Source organism: Gallinula chloropus (genome assembly GCF_964237585.1).
Source record: "Gallinula chloropus genome assembly, chromosome: Z".
Lineage (NCBI taxonomy): Eukaryota > Metazoa > Chordata > Aves > Gruiformes > Rallidae > Gallinula > Gallinula chloropus.
Genome location: NC_140089.1, coordinates 69,563,318 through 69,580,393, shown reverse-complemented (window position 1 = coordinate 69,580,393; position 17,076 = coordinate 69,563,318). Strand labels below are relative to the sequence as shown.

The following is a 17,076-nucleotide window of genomic DNA, read 5'->3' as shown; positions in this document are numbered from 1 at the left end:
TCCTGTGTTTATGCATGATAGGTTTTTAAAAAATACACAGGGTATTTTCTTAATAGCCTCACATTAATATTTCTTAAAAATTGAACTTTAGGAAGTTGAATTTACAAATTGCCGCTAGGAAGTGGTTATTTTGGACTGAACGGCATCAGAAGTGAGGCTTTCAGTCAAGGCTCCTATTTGAAATATGCTTTATGTAGAAGCTCTGTGCTGACAATTTCTCTTCTCTAACTGTGCTTCTTCCCTGAAAAGGGGCTTCATAAGTCTAAATGCCTGTCTTGCACTTCTGTTAACTGCATGTTCTCATTAATACTTGAACGAAGAAAAGGAAGGCCTTTTACAGTAGCCTGGACTCCTGGTCTAACTGCGAGTTTGCACATTCCACCCAGTGCTGAATTTTATGTTACATTGGTAGCATTGATGGTGTTAAGTCTGGACTTGAAAACTGGTCTGCCCTGGGAGACAAGGGCTGCAGGTTTTCTTGCATTCCTCTAGAGCAGGTGTGGATGCAAGCAAGACCACGTTTTCCTACCTCTTGTTGTTAGTGTTGACTTTGAATTGAAGCTATCTGAAATCCAGCATTACTAGGGGGCAAGCTTGATGCATAGATAGATACAGGTACAATGCATCTGTGCAGTAAAGCAGTATTAGTGTTAAAGTTTTCTTGTAGGGAGGGGTGTGTGTGATATGCTTGCAGCAGCATCCAAATTTCTTTTGTCTTGCTTTTGAAACTTGACAGGGCAGCGGACATGATGTCCCATAGACAAGGCTTAGTGTAGCAGGCTGTCTGCTTAATGTGTGGATTTTTAAGATGTTTAATGTCATTGGCAACAAAATTTAAGATTAAGCACATTGAATTTACGATCCCTTCATAAATGAGACACTCATGCCAGGGACTGATAAGAGTGTACATGCTTTTCCCATAAACTTTCACCTGCCCTACAAAACCTTTTTTTTTAAAAGAAACCCAAAAACATTCTAAGCACAGTGTTAATACCTGTGAAAACATTTCAGCTCTGATACTTCTTCACTTTACAAAAATAAAAGTATGCAGGGATAATGTGAATAAAATCTCCCATTCACAATTGAAGTTTCTCTTAAGCTATTTTAAATAAAATGCAAAACTATTTTCAGTTCCACTGCTGCCTCTTGGAATTGGCATACTTGCTAATTTCTTAAAATGGTGGTTCTTGTTAATCAGGCGGTGGTGGCGATAACTAGGAACCTGAAGAATATAACCAAAATAACTATAATCTGGCTTTCCCTTATTTCAAGTGGCTTCAGCAGCTTCATGGTGGTAGCTTTTTAGAGTGTTATTTTTTCAGGGATGTATACTGAAAAATGTAGAAAAATAATAGTTGCGGTAAGAAAGTGCTTTCAGTTCAGGATGTTGTTGGCAGTGGACTTACCTGCTGAAGATTTCAAGGGTCAAATATCAATGAATGAAATGCAGCCATCTTAAGTTATGCTACTCATTTCCAAATCTACTTAGTGACAGAAGACACATTTAAGAAAAAAAAAAAAGGTTTGTGTTGATATTTAACTTCATTGTTTTCATGTTCCCAAATCAGGGGCCTACACATTTCTTCAGGGTTTATAGCTTATTTATATATCACAAATTCCATAAAAATGAGAAACTCAAAGGTTTTTGTACAAAGCTATCATTTTACATTGCAAATAAATAAGAAATAAAGTCTGCAAATTGATTTATTTGAAAACCATGCTGTAAATTTGGGGCTTGGTAAGAAAGAAAACTTAATTATAATTTATATTCAAATGTCATCTTCTAGACAGGTAATAGGAGGCTTCTCTTTTGTTTATACAACTTTGTCAAACATGTTTCATGAAAAGTTTGAGAAAGCTGTGGATATATATGTAACTAAGATTGTTCAACCTATCAAAAATATTTACTGTTTTTGATTTTGGCACATTGGATAAAATTTACTTTTACATACACATTAATCATAGTTAGTAAAGTTATTGTTATATAATCGTTAGTATGTTCTGGGTTTTTCTGGTCTCTGGTAAGCAGCACACTGCTTTCATAAAAGTCAGGTGAGCCTCATGAGAGCCTGACCACATGATTTATATCAGTTTTTTTAATTAGTTCCTTTGCTTGGGGGATAGGGGTGGAGCAAGGAAACCTTGGTGTTCATGTACATGGATACTTAGGCATTGTGAACTTCATGCAGAGGAATCCCAGCATTCTTCCTCCTTGCTATTATTACTTTAGATTTCTTAATATAAACTTACTGGTAGTGTCAGAATGCTGGAGAACTGCTCCATTGAATTCCAGACTTGATGTGTAGAGGGGGAACACAACTGTGGACAGCAGATAGATGTGTGAGGATTGATTACATCAATGAGCTTACAGGAGTAGTTCACAAAAGCCTGGTATATAGTATTGCAGAACAATCACAATCTTTGTCTTTCGGGGTGTATGGGAGAGTAATTTAAAAATCTGAAGGTATACATGTGAGTGAATGTTGTTTTCCTTTGAAGCCATGGGCTTGATGTGATTGGTACTATCTCAGCTGAAGCAATGCTTGAGGGTACTGCACAGACAGCTTCTTTTCTGTGCCTTTCAGGGTCTTTCAGCGTGACAGGGCTTAAACAATTTTTTCTTGGTTGCTGGTTCACAGCACGGAGTTTTTCTTGCATTTCAGTTTTGATTACTTTAATTGAAAAGCTTGAGAGGGCCCTGGCTCATTCTGTCAGCTACCTAAGATGTGGTTTGAGTAGTTGTAGGTTATATGGGTTTGAAGAAAAATTGGCATTACTGGTCTTAAATAGTAACTGATACCTTAACTGATCAACAGCATACGGGAGATTAGAATCTATTAGCTTGAATGCTGACAGTCAATTCTGATGAGGTTAGAAGTTTAAATGGGTAAATAGCTTGAAAGAAGGATCTGGATAGTGCACTTGTATAGTGTGCTATATTTATCACATCTCGGAAGCTCGTTAATACTGATTATTTAAAACAAGTCCCAAATAAAGGCAAACTGGAACTGTAAGTGAATCACAGTAATTCCGTTTCTTGAGTTCCCCTGCTAAGGAAGTCTGTGTAAGACAGAGATCACTGTCACTGAAAGTATGTCTCCTGTGCCTGAAGTACACATATTTATTCCTGTGCTCCAGGTAATTATCTTACAGATATACTTGGCATGCATCCCACATCTCTCAATAAGCAAGTAAATGCTTTTTTTTATAATCATACTTATGTTGTAGCTTTAGCAATGTAAGACTACTTCCTCTTCTACTTGTAAGTTAGGATAAATGGAAAAGCTTTCTCACAAGCTGTTGTGATGTGATACCCATCCGTGGCAATAAAGAAAACTGCCTGAGTGCTGCTGGTGATATTCAGATATTTGACAGTTTCAATTTTTATAGGTTTAACTCCCTTGTATCTCCACAAGCTTTGTTACCGTAACTATCTGTGCTTATTCCCATTTATAACTTTTGTGGTTTTCACTACTTTATTCCTCCTTCCCTGATTCTTTTGGATCAATAAAAATATGACATTTGTAATTTTAACTACTCTAATTTTGTTTAACGATAGCATATGAACGTTTGAGTTACTGTTGTAACACCTTCCCAACAAAACCCCATACAGTTACCTCAGGGAGGAGACCCCAGAATGGTTTCATGAGCAGGAATTACTTTCAGCTGTACTGCTGATGAGAAAGCACAATGAAAGATTAACTCTCCAGTTCTGGAAAACTTTCCTCCATTCCTCTTCAAAGAGGTTTTCAGCAGCAGTGAAGTTGTTCATTGCTTTGCCAAACACAGAGTTGGCATGATCTATAGATCATTACTTACTTTAAAATTAATATTACTACTTATTTGCAATATATTTTGTGGCCTCAAAGTCCCATATGAGGTTAGAGACAGATTTGTTCCAACTGCCATATAAGTGCATGTTTCAGAATAATTGAATAATTCAATAGTGGGAGATGGGTGAACATCAGTGTAGATTTGGGGTTATTCCACAGTGATTTATTTTGTCCTGTTGTTCATATCTTTTAATCTTTTTCATACTTTCCTAGGCACAGAATTGTTTTCAGTGCTCAAAGTGGCATGGTGGTGTAACCATTACAGTGACGACATTTTACAGTTTTACAAAACAATCACTTTGCACAATCTTGATGGGAGGAAAAGATTTCTTGTAGCTGGCAAGCATGGGAATCTTAAAAAGTGGTACCCTTGAATCAAAAATTGTAGTTTAATTTCGAACATAAATGCAAAGTGGACAAAGGATTTTTCTGGTAGACTGCTGAAAAGCAGAAATGACAGCACCACCCCCACATCCCCCATAGAATTTACTTGATTTGAATTCAATTTTTTATCTGGTGATTTTTGCAGGAAGTACAGGTTTGCCCTTTTTTATTAATTTTATTTTTCACATAATACTTTCCTGGTAATGACTGCTAAAGCTATTGACCTAGAGAGCTCAGGAGCATGGTCAGATTGGGACATAGGGAGCTAGCTTGGAGAGCTGTACGTACTGAGCACTGCTTTTAGCAGGCAGAGAGATGGCAGTATTTGATGTGCCACAGAACCTGCTGAGGGTTGGCAGTTGTCCAGTGGAAGTTAACGTCCTAATTGAAATCTAAAGGCAACCAAGGTGTCTCTTAACCAGGACTTTGTACTTCGTGCCAAATACATGAACCTCTATTTGTAGGGCCCCATTTAAAAGTAAATTTATTTTGCTCTTTTCATATACTAAAGTTGTTTCTCAGATAGGAAAAAACTATATCCAGATAACACAATAGCTGTTACTTCTTGCGTGATCTCTCATACGCTGGTTCTAGTTGGTGTTGCACATTGTGTTTTGATGAAAGTAAACTATTTGTACATGAGCATGTTTTGCATTAGTGTAGTATCTGTCTGTTATTTCATGCTCATGCATCTTTCTAGATGTACGTGTTGCTATTATATGTTACAGCAGGGTGCCCATGGTTTGTGAAACTGTTTTTCCCAAGTGCTTACTTGGGAGAATATATTGTACTTAGAAGCCTGGGAGGGAATGACTGTCCTGAAATTTCAGTGTAAAGACTTTACGATGAAATTCTGTTCACAAGGAACGTTGTGTCCTTCCTCAAATCACTGGTGACAAACTGGAGCTTCCACAGAGTGATGCTTTTCTAGTTGTGCTTTGCTATGTGAATGCATGTGCAATTTTTATGTCAATTTTAAGCAGCTACTGAAGATACCCCTCTTCCTTTATCCAGGCTAATATCAAAGGGATGTGAGCTCACTGCGTTTTTATTTTGGCAGTATGTAATTATTATCAAGAATCACTGTTTAGAAAAGTAGTGTGCGTTACTGTAAATTTAAATCTCTGATACATTGTTATAAGTGAAATATGAATGCAGCAAAGTTTTTTAAATAAAATCTCAAGTATACACTGAGAATTATAAGAAAAAATGGCATCTTTTATGAGTATTTCATATACTTGCTATTGTTGCTTGCTAACTACGTTGATTTTTATTTTTTTCTAATTACCTCATTAAATATTCCCCCTCCATGAGATAAGATTCCTGCATTTATTTTTTTATGCTATGAATTTTAAAGAAATTGAAATAGAAGTTACTGAAACTATAGCCATTTTTAGCCATATGCCTGCAGACATTTTGAATGCGTTTTCCTGTATTTTTTTTGTCATGCTACCTTGCTGTTATCTTACAAAAATAAACATTTGTAATAGTAGCTGCTATTGTTAAAGTGGGTGTAGCTACTGTATGCACAGCCTGTGGCTAGATTAGTTGACAGATAGCACCAAAAGGTCTCTTTGTTGCACAGGCGAGCAGTGCTCTCCCAGTGCAGCACAGAGCACCCTGTATATGTGCAAGGGCATTGTATGTGAGAGAGTTAATGAACTGAGGAGTTAATGAACTGAAGATCCTAAGTCTGGGTCTTCATGGTGAGAGCCAGTCCACCTGTGATTCTGCTGATAGAAAGTGAGTTGTCTGCTAGGGATCACCAACAGTGCATGATGGGTTCTAGTGTGTTGCCATATGGTTGTATTTCTTCACCTAGCAGTTACTCTAGATTTGCAAGGGGTTTGTTACTTCTGTATGCCTTATGCTAGAGGCAGAAATATATGTGGCAATGTTTAGTTGCCTTTTGGTTTTGGAGAAAAATTCAGTGTATGTCTTTGTGGGACAAGGACATTTGAATGGATCTCTGTGAGCAAGACGGGTATCTCTTTAGCAAGGTTTAGTGCTTATTTAGTTCATCTTATTGCTATGTCATAAGACATTGTTTTACTTATCGTAATATCCAATGTAACTCTATAAAATGTTTTTTATTCTCTTGCCATGGAACTTGTTGATATATTTATCAAAACAGAGTGTAAACCTAAAGTTTAGTATGAAGTAACAAAATGACACAGACAAGATAACTTGAGTTTTATCAAGGACAAGTTTGAGGCAAGAGGAAGTGGCCTGGAGTTTTGCCAAGGGAGGTTTGGATTGGATGTTAGGAAAAATTGTGTCACTGAAAGGGTTATCAAGGACTGGACCAAGCTGCCCAAGGTAAAGTCACCTTCCCTGGAGGTATTTAAAAGATTGTGTATATTGGGCACTTTGGGATGTGGGTTAGCAGTGAACTTAGTGGTAGACTTGGCAGTGCTAGGTTAACAGTTGGACTTGTTGGTCTGAAAGGTCTTAAAACCTAAATGATTCTGTGCTTTAAATCCATTTTCTGTTTGTGGTTTTAGACTTTTGTATGAGCAAGGACCAAACAGGTTCTAACCTGATGCTTTCTACATCTTAGTCAATTGCATTTCACCTAGGACACCTGTTTTGGTGTACGGATTAAACAGGATGGTGGGGGTTAGAAGGGACCTCTGGAGATCATGTAGTCCAACCCCCCAGCCAGAGCAGGATCACCTAGAGCAGGCTGCACAGGATAGTGTCCAGGCCAGTTCCAAATCTCTCCAGAGAAGGAGACTCTACAACCTCTCTGGGCAGCCTGTGCCAGTGCTCCGTCACCCTCACAGTGAAAAAGTTGTTTTTCTCATGTTCAGATGGAACTTCCTGTTTGTGCCTGTTGCCCCTTGTCCTGTGAGTGACAGGCCTGAAGAATCTGAATACAAAGTTCAATTTGGTGCCTAAGATTAAACTACAAGTAAAGAACTTTATTCTGTTAAAAGGAAGGGGCTTAGCTTAGGTTATACATAGCCAAGCAGAAACTTGGTCTTATACTTAAGCAAGAGATAGAGGAGAGCACTGTTAGGCTAACCTGAAAAAAACCAAATCACTTTCTAACACCCGTGCTTGAGATCCTGTAACCTCATACAGGTGAACTGATCACACAGTTGACTGTCAGCAAGCACTTATCAGTCTTTTTTCTTTTAATGACATTACTGGTCTGCTGTTTTTCTGGCAAGGCCCAGCATTCTGTTGCACCAGGATGGTGACAGGACTAGCATATTCTCCAGTTGCTGTAATACAAACTGAGCTACTGGAATCAGTTCTCTGTTGGGATGCTGAAGTTTGTCATACAGTAATAAACTTAGAAATCTTTGTGTAAGCTGTATTACCACACTTCAGATACATTAGTCCAAACACATAAAATGATGAAGATAATCAAACTGTGCAGTAATTAGTAGCTTTAGTTCTTGGGTATCAATATAAATTATATACTTTCTGTAATTTCAATAAATTCTGCTCAATAATGGCATAAACTTTTATTTTTTTTTTAGAGATAAAATACTAGATTCCCTCTGCAAACCTTTTAGTATGGAAGTGAGGAATCTGAGAGCTCATGCAATATAACTGCTATTTTTACATCTTGAAAATACCCCAGTATGTGCGTACCGTGACGCACTTAAGTTGGTACTGGGAGAGTAAATAACAGCAGGAAGGATTAGAAAGACCTTGGACCTTTTATCATTGTTTCAGGTGTCTGATAGCCTCCTTAGGAAACAAGCAGGTGAGAGAAGTACATTTTAGCTCTGTAGCAAACATCTGTGGCAAACAGGCTGGTATTTCTTGGCTGCTTTTGTAGGACGATTCCTTGTCAGTGGGTGCAGAATAGTGTCAAAATCTCAAAGTATAGCTAGGTGACTTTAGAGCAAGTGATCAAACCAATGGTTTACCTATTTCAAGTAGGTGGATTTGACTTTGTAGGAGCTAAAAATTCTATCTTTGGAGATCTGAACCTTCATCATAGAGGGGATGATCCTTCTTCACCAAGGTCTGTGAGATTCTGCTGAAGGTAATGGCTTAGTCTGTGAAGCAAGTGCTTTGGTTGTGAATATTGTTCTGTTAGCAGTGAAATAATCTCCTTGACAAATACACCTTCTGACATGGCAATCTGGAGATACTAGATAAAATTACGGGGGAGAAGACAAGGGGTGTATCAAACTGGGACTACATAATGATTATTACCAAACTGTAGGTGTAGGTCAGTAATTCTAAATTTAAAGCCAAGTAATAGAATAGTTTTTCTTGCATGTTTTCACATTCTGTACAGATTTGTGTCCCTTTTATAGAAAAAATGATGGAAGAAATACAGAATGGTTTAGCTTCTAAAACTGCTTTGATTAAAGATGCAGTGACTCTCACCTGATAATATTTTTTTACAAGGGCACTGCAGTTTGGGACCCTATGGCATCATAGGTCCCACAGCAACAAGCTGGGTGTTAAGTTTCTATGTTTAATTACATCTGGGCACCATTTGTGCTTTTTTTGTATCTTATAAACTACAAATACACTTATATGTATGTTATATAGTATATGTCAAATATAATGTAGAGGGTACAAGCTTATTTGAGGCAAATAAGGTGTTTCTAATGCAGAATGTTTGGTAGTGATTCATCTGAATTATGTAAAGTGGCAGGTTTTTAATGGGAGGGAAAGGTAAACAGTTGGTGTAGAGTACCACTCAATTTATATTCCTTGTGAGCTGCAGCTGATGGTGTCTTTTCCAAATGAAGAGAGCATGCACGATTCTGGAGGGACGATGATTAAGAGCTATTTGGGAAGTTGAGACAGCTAGAAAAAAAAGAAATATGGTTAAAAGTTTTCCTTTGTGTGTTGGGTACCCTAACAGAAGAGCATAACTGAATTTCACACTTATATAACACTTGGCTGAAATCCTTGTAACTATTTTTGGAAGCCAGATTCGTTAGTCTCTGAAATAATGTGTTCAGTGTTGCCTTTAAGTGGCAGCTGCTGCTGTTTAGAACCAGGTTGAGAAAGTTCCTTGCAAAGTGTTTCATTTTAACGGAATGTGGCATACCTGATACTTTGCTTTGTTAGGACAGACACAGGTGGTTAGATGATACATGCCAGCAGTAGCCAATTGGAAGGAAAGGAAGACTGGCAGGTGGACAGTCCATACCTTGCCCATCTTGATCTTATCTTTTTTTACTGATATTGATATCATTAAAAGTAGTTCATGGCAAAAGAGAAACTGTCAGCACTACTGTAATTGTTAGTGTGGCAAGAAGCTACTAAAACACTAGTAGCTGACTGTATCAATTCAGGGAATGGCTGACTCTGCTCTTGCTGAGCACTGTTCCTAGTGTGCCTCCAGCCCAGCATTCTCAGGACCTGGTGATAGCTGGTTTGCAGGTAGCTGGGTGCTCATGTTCTTAGTTCTTTTAGAAGTTAAAGTTTATCTGGAACAAAAAGTGCCTTGTATCTCTTTTTGCTTGGTTGCTGAAAAGCTGAAACGTTTAAGAGCAAACTTGTTGCTTCCTGATGAATACAGGGGTGGGTTGTTGAGAAATATTGCACTTCCTGGTCCAAGCTGGTGTGTTCTGAGGTTTGTATTTTGGCCTCCTCCTTAGCTTTGTTGCTGCTGGTCAAATGAAACAGTCACAGAAGGAAATTGTTACCTTGACTTGTGAATAGGTTTTGCTATGTGAAGATCAGAATGCTGTGTACCCTGCAGGATGAAGTCCTTGGTGGTGTATGCCTCTGGGTTTATGATGTTATCTTGCGCTGAGCTATGCTGATGGGAGACTGGCAATCTAGCCATTGTCATGTAGGGAAACTTCAGCTTGCTTGAAATAGATGACAGGGTTTGCTTTAGGTTAAAATAATAATACCACCCCAAGCCCCAGCCCCCCAGAGGTTCAGGGCCACAAAATGAGGATGTCTTGCAGTATGCAGGAGCTTTCTGCACTCTGTGCAGCCACAGGGGAAAAAAAAATACCACAGACCCAACAGCATAAGAATATGTAATAAATATTTTAGCCAAGTTTGAGTTAAGATACAAAGTTTTCTTGAACACTTCCAAAACTGTGTTCCATAAAAATACACATAATTCTTAAATTCTGGAGGAGAAAAAAAAAACCCATGGCTTACTAAGCAAAAGCTTTCAGACTTGGTTGGTCTTTCCCACCTGCTCGGAAGAAAAGCACAAGAGTTCTTTGTGCAGACCAGAGTAGATTGGTTTAGCTGTCACATGAGAGGAAGATAGTTGCTTCTGCTTTTTAGAGAACAAGCACAGATTGTGAAGCCTTCACTGTTGTATTACATTGTTCATGAATTCAAGTCCAAGGGCCTCTAAAAGACTTTTTTTATATCAGTTGGGAAGTTAATCATGGTTATATGAACAAATGAAATACTGTGTCATTCTCTCACTGCTGGGATAGTGTTTTCTGTCTTGTATACAAAGTATTCAGGCAACTGTTTTATGCCATGGAATAACTAACATAAAAACAGATTAACTATGTTTTTAACTCTACCACTATTATGTAGGAGTACTACTAAGCAGAACATAATCCGTGTTCAAGGATTTCTGTCTATGAACTGATTTGTTTTGTTTTTTAACTGGGGGGAAAAAAGTTAGTTTACCCTTTTTACACACTATTTCCACCCCTATTTAAAACTTCTAAGCACATGCTTCATTTGGACTCTACCTGCAGCTAAAATATTTTTGTCTAATTAATTAACATTAGCAGTTTTTTGTTCTTTTTCTAGAAAACAATAGTGTGGAATTCAATGCTGGGACAAGTAAATTTTCATGTCACTTGCATAAGTTTTAAAGTTAAGCATTAAGGCTTAACATCTGAAAAAACATTAATTCTTAGGTAGACTGTGTTTCTATTTATAAACGTTAAGTCTTCAATCAGTAGACACTGCCTGAATGTCTAAAATTGGTTATTAACAGTAGGTTTAGACGTTGCTTGAAAGAAAACGTATTGTTTACAGTATCCATCTGCTTATTACATTCAGCACCCAACAGGAAGAGTTATTTCCTGCCTCAGAATACTTTGTTTCCTTTGTCTCCATAATAAGGAAAAAAAGAAAATCAGGAATGCTCAAATCCAGAAAAATCTCGTTTTTTGAAGTAGAGATTTGTGATAAACGAACCTTAGTAACATTTTTTTGATGCAGATAAGAATTGTGATTATAACATCATCTCATTCCCAGTAACATTCACTGTAATATGTTGTATGCCATCATTCAATATATAAATGTAGTTTTAACTGAAGAGCTAAGTGTTTTAAAAGCTGAGGACTGCGTGTGTGAAAGCAGCACTCATACTGATTATATAGCTATTATATAATTATTTTCCACTTTAATTTGTGACTGTATTCTCAACATAAAAATGAATCCTGAGAGTTGGCTTAATCAAGCGTATTTATTTTTAAAGACTGAACTCGAAGACAGTGGGCGGGGATCATACGCTGCTAAGTCAGAACTTTATTTTCTCGGTGATTTAGCATCTAGCTCAACAGAATCAGGAAATCTTCCAGACTGCTCCTATTTGGTTTGCAGTGTCTGACAGTATGTTCTGCTTTTTGTTGTTGCAAGCAATCACAAGCACCTACTTTGCTGTAGGTCAAAAAAGTACGAGCTGGGATAGATTACACTTTCATTTTACAGATACAAGCTTGCTGTGACTTTTGCTATAATTATAGCTGATTTGAAGTGCTTTTAAGCCATCAGTCAGTCAGAAGGAAACTCTCGAGGACACTTGCCTTACTTTTCTGGTTTCTGTGTATAGTTTAAACGTACACACTACTAGTTTACAAGCCCTCTTTTTTGAGGAAGAATTCATGTATAGGAAGAAGTACATAGGTAGTTTCATGCTTGTGCATCCTATGAAGATGGAAAATTTTCACTGCTAATTTATATTTATTTTCTAAACTGCTTAAAAATAGATATGGCAGGCTTTGAATTGCCAGGGAATTTATGAACCATCACAACACTTGTGAAACTTTTGGTGAATGTCATGACATAGAGCATCATCGTATTGGTTTAATACTTGCCAGAACATTCCCTTTTACTGGGTGTCCAATGTTACAAGCGGTACACACACTTTAAAGAAATACCCTTCAAGACAGGTATGCTGTAAGTGGCAGACTAGCAAATTAGCCATAACTCTTAAAAGGCTTCCTGCAGTCAGCTGGAAGTAATGTTTTAGTAGAAGTAATGTTTTGCGTTATAAGGAGAGGGACAATAGGATGGCACAAATTTTAAGAATGCTATGGTATTATACTTCAACTAAAAATAATTGTATTTATGACTTTTTTTTTTCTTTGATGTAGTCGTGACATGGAGAATAAAGAAACCCTCAGGGGGTTGCAGAAGATGGAAGACCGCCCAGAAGAGCGCATGATCAGAGAGAAACTCAAGGCAACATGCATGCCAGCCTGGAAGCATGAATGGCTGGAAAGAAGAAGCAGGAGAGGCCCTGTGGTAAGTGGCACTGATGGAAGGGCAATGTCTGTAACAGCTATTGCAAACAAAAATCCCCTATATTCTCTTCTGTTAGAAAACTCTATCTTAACAATCCTTACTTTTAAATATGGTCCTCTTGTTTATTTTTCATTAACATTTTCGCTGTTTAATAGGAGACTGTGTCTGACTTCTTTGAAGTGTACTCATTTATTAAGCTTTATTTTTTAGAAGAGGGTATAGCTGTGGTGCTGTGTAGTATTGAATAATACTGTGCCAACACTGCCCTCTAATGTCAGCAACAAAAGTAGCTGCCGTTCACTGGGTGAAAATGAGCACAGAACTGCACTACAGTGCTTTGTACTCCCTTGATCCTCAGGATTTTCGTTAGTTCACTTTAATTTGAAAATGTCAGTTTTCTGTGTATTATAGCAGATGTATAGGGGACTTTTTCTAGATTAAAAAGCAAACTGCAGTCTTACTGGGACCAGGAAAGAAATAAAGCTGAATAACTTCTTCACGCAAATCTCAACTCTGCTAAGCTTTAGGTGCTAGAGTATTCTGTTTAGCCTTTTGGGTAATGACTGTATATGTGTGGTTCAGAAGAAGTCTAAAGAAGTTTCAGGCAAATCAAACCTCAACGTTACAGTAGCATTCAGGATAATGCTGGTTGATTAATAGCAGTTAATTACCTAAAAGGGTAGTTGTGTTGGTTATGTGACTCCCACATACTACTTGGTGGGAGTACTAATTTAAACAGTCTGATGCAGTTAAATAAGTGTCTGGGGACAGCTTTTCTAGAACAAAAAAAAGCAGGGCTCTGTTGGTAACTTCCTGTCATGAGAACATCGAAAATACTTACAAATCCCCTCCAAAATGTGATACCTCAAAGGGTCTAATAGCACAAAACAGTTCTTACTTCAAAAATTTTTTAATGCATCTTGGTTGCTGCATAGCTTGAACCTCTTGCTCTGGTCAGTCTGTTTTCCTTGAGGTTTCTGGGGTTTTTTTAATACAACTTTTAATGCTACTGATTTTCAGTTGCAACCACTTTACATATTAAATGCTTTCAAGCACTGGTAGCTAGTAGCTGTAACTTGTCTGTATGCACATGTTTGCATTCTGATCTTCCAGGAAAGAAAAAGCATTTAAAGTAATAGGAGAGGGAGGGGGGAAGGCTAAATTGCTTTTTATACTTCTCCATTTTCCTGTTCACTTTCATAATCAGATGGCAGCACATTTGAAAACAATAGCATCGAAGCTTTCTGTAAAGTTCAGTTTTGCAATACATTAAATATGGTGATGTTGTAGTTTTGTGTAGCATGCTGCTGAGACGGTTTTTGTAAGCAGCAGTTACAGTTTTCTGCCGGCCCTAAAAAGTGTAAATATCGGGCAATTCAAGGCCAAAGTCATGGCCAAGAGATATAGCACCTCTGAGAGTCACATATAGGAGAAAAAAAACCCACAAGCAGCAGCATTTTGCCACTGCAGAAGGGAGTGCGAAGATGTAAGGAGCTGTGCAGACACCAAGGCCGGGAAGGGTGGGGGAGGAGGCACCCCAGGTGCTGGAGAGAAAGATGCCCCTGCAGCCCACGGAGAAACCCATGGTAGAGCCGGTGTCCCCATGGAAAAGGCCAAGACCCCACCTGCAGCCTGTGGAGGGGCTCCACGCTCGATGGAGCAGGTGGAGACATAGGGAAGATGCCGTGTCCCACATTGGAGCAAGCCTCTACCAGCACTTGCAGCCTACAGAGATGAGAGAGAGAGAGATTTGTGCCAGAACAGGTTTGCTGGGGGGAGGCTTGTAACCCTGTGGAGGATTGGGACTGAGAGACATTGTGATTTACTGCAGCCCAACATAGCAGTGACCCACACAGGGTCAGCTGAATGAAGAGATAAAGCCCCAGGGAAAGAGACTCACGTTGGAGAAGTTCGTGGAGGACTCTCTCCTGTGGGTGAGACCCCACAGTGTAGCAGGAGGAGGGTGTGGAAGTCTGCTTAGAATGGAGAGGTGGGGGGGAAGGTGCTACAGAGAACCCCATTTTCCCCAGTCACTACCTGCCCCCCACCCTGCATCCCCCCTGTCCCACCCCGTGTCACAACGGGAGGGAAGAAGGGAGCAAAATTCTGACTAAAGTCTGTTTTCACTGGTTTTGTAGTGTAATAAATTAGATAGTTTTATTTCCTTCAATCTGTGTTGAGTCTGTCTTACCCATGTCGTTGATGACAGAATGATCTCTCTCCCTGTCCTTATCTTGACTCCTGAGCATCTCAATATGTATTTTCTCCCCTGTCCAACTAAGAAGGGGAGTAACAGACTTACTTTGGTGGGTGTCTGGCCTCCAGCCAGGGCTAGACCACCACAGATGACTTCTTAAAATAACATTAACAGTGCTTGGATTAAAGCAGGTTTTTCTTCTTGTAAGCAGTTCCTAACTGCTAGACCAAAACCTCCTTGTTGTCCTCTTCTCCCTGTGGCCAGCTGAAACTGAAATGCATTTCTGGATAGCAGAATAATTTCAGTGGTTCAGCTGAAAGTTCTCTTGAAACTTGCCATACCTCAGCATCAAAATTCTTTGTTTGTACAACAAAGCACCGTTGCGTTCTCTCTCTCTCGAGCACATGTGTCCATCCATGTAGTACAGCTTTGTGCACAGCCATTAGCTCAGATACCAGATGTGGTGTAGCTGTTTTCTATGTATGGCAGGCATTCCATGCCACACACCTTGATTTTGCTTCATTGCCTCAGGTTTGAAGTAATTTTTACTTTGCAGCAAGTGGTGTGTGGTAGAAGTAGCAACATTCCTGAGCTGATACTATATAAAACAGATGGATCCTATGTTATAACTCTCAGTAGGCAGACAGTGCCTGGAGAAAATAATTCTTCTGGCTCCTGCTATCCAAACGGGAGAGTTGCTGTCCTTAGAGGTGCCATGGATGACAATTACAGGAGTGCCTTGAGAATCAAATCAGTTGCTGCCACAACTAACATAAGTCACAGAAATGGCCAGGAAAAGAGGTTATTGCTTTCATGTTGGGTATAGATTTAGGTAACCCCTGGGACCCAGGATATATACATGCTTTGGATGTCTGAATAATGCCTTAATTACATAATGCTAGCAAAACAATTTTGGTTAACATGTTTTCCTTTAAAGTGATCAATTTGTAATTCTAACACATGGTTTAATTTCTGCAAGGTGGTGAAACCTATCCCTGGGAAAGCAGATGGATCAGAAATGAACAAACTCTCTCTAGAACCTCAAGCTGAAGGACAGAGCACTGCTTCTTCACCTACACTGAAAGGAAGACGTAGTCCTTCTCCTAGTAGCTCCTCTTCGTCATCCTCTAGAACAGTTAAATCTGAATCACCAGGTGTTAGAAGAAAAAGGGTATCTCCAGTGCCTGTAAGTTGCAAAGTGTGATGTAATTTTTAGTTTGGATATACTCGGCAGTCTTTTGCTTATAGAGGCAATTAATCTTCCTTGCATGGGGCAACATGCTGATACAAAGGGGTTATGACGAGATACTATGAGAGTGAGATACGTAGAGCATAAGTTTATGTGTGAAATTTTATTATTTACTTAGATGTGTGTTTACTTTTTAATTTAATCCTATTTCAAATTTTATTTCTAGGAAATAAATGAAGTATAGATACTCAGTTATGAGGACATAGTGTTCTTAGCTTCATTTGCATGAATAGGTGTTAGTAGTTTGTTTTTTTCCTTGAGTTTTGCATGTCAGTCCTCCAGATGTGTATATTCTGTCTGGAAAAGGATTATTGGGTGGATTAAGATTCCTGCAGAAAAGTGTTACTAGTATGGTACTTATGATCCTGATCTGTACGTACAGGTTAGGGAACATTTAGGTCCGTGCATTGTCAGAAGACTAAAATCTCTATCATTAGATTTGAGAAGATCTGGAACAGAATCTTTTGAGCATTAAAGAAGATCAAAACTACGATGTTTTAAGCAATAGTATCTAACAGGCTGGTTAGTTACAAAAAACGCTCATCCACATATTGGCTTCATTTCACTTGCCTACAACTTCACAGTGCAATTAGGGGGAGAAAAGTATCTATTTGCTTTTATCATTCCGTTGGTTTAAACAAGGTTTCCAAAAGCAATTAAAATATGTACTGCTATTCCTCCAAACTAGGGACAAATATCACAAGTTGCAGCACTGCAGTGTAACTCCTTTCTTTTTGACAAGAGAAGTTGGAAGGATGAAAAACAAAACAAAACCACAACAACCCAACAGTCTAATTTAGCCTTTGATCCATTTTTACTTAATTTTCTTTTTTATAGTAACCTTTCAAGTCAAAAGCTCTCTAAGTTCAGACTATCTTTTAGTTAACAATGGACAGTGAGTCAGTTGTAACCTGCATCATCACATAACATTCAAAGTGGATATAAATCAAAGCAAAAGCTTTTTA

General features: G+C 38.5%; 1 protein-coding gene across 1 annotated transcript in view; it reads left to right on the top strand.

Moving 5' to 3' along the window:
• MAP3K1 (mitogen-activated protein kinase kinase kinase 1) overlaps positions 1-17,076 on the top strand; it is a 58,481-nt gene that overhangs the window by 22,539 nt on the left and 18,866 nt on the right. Inside the window, exons 2-3 of the mRNA XM_084278602.1 lie at positions 12,515-12,665; positions 15,842-16,048. Coding sequence (XP_084134728.1) covers positions 12,515-12,665; positions 15,842-16,048 — 358 coding nt within the window. The remainder of the gene's footprint in view (positions 1-12,514; positions 12,666-15,841; positions 16,049-17,076) is intronic.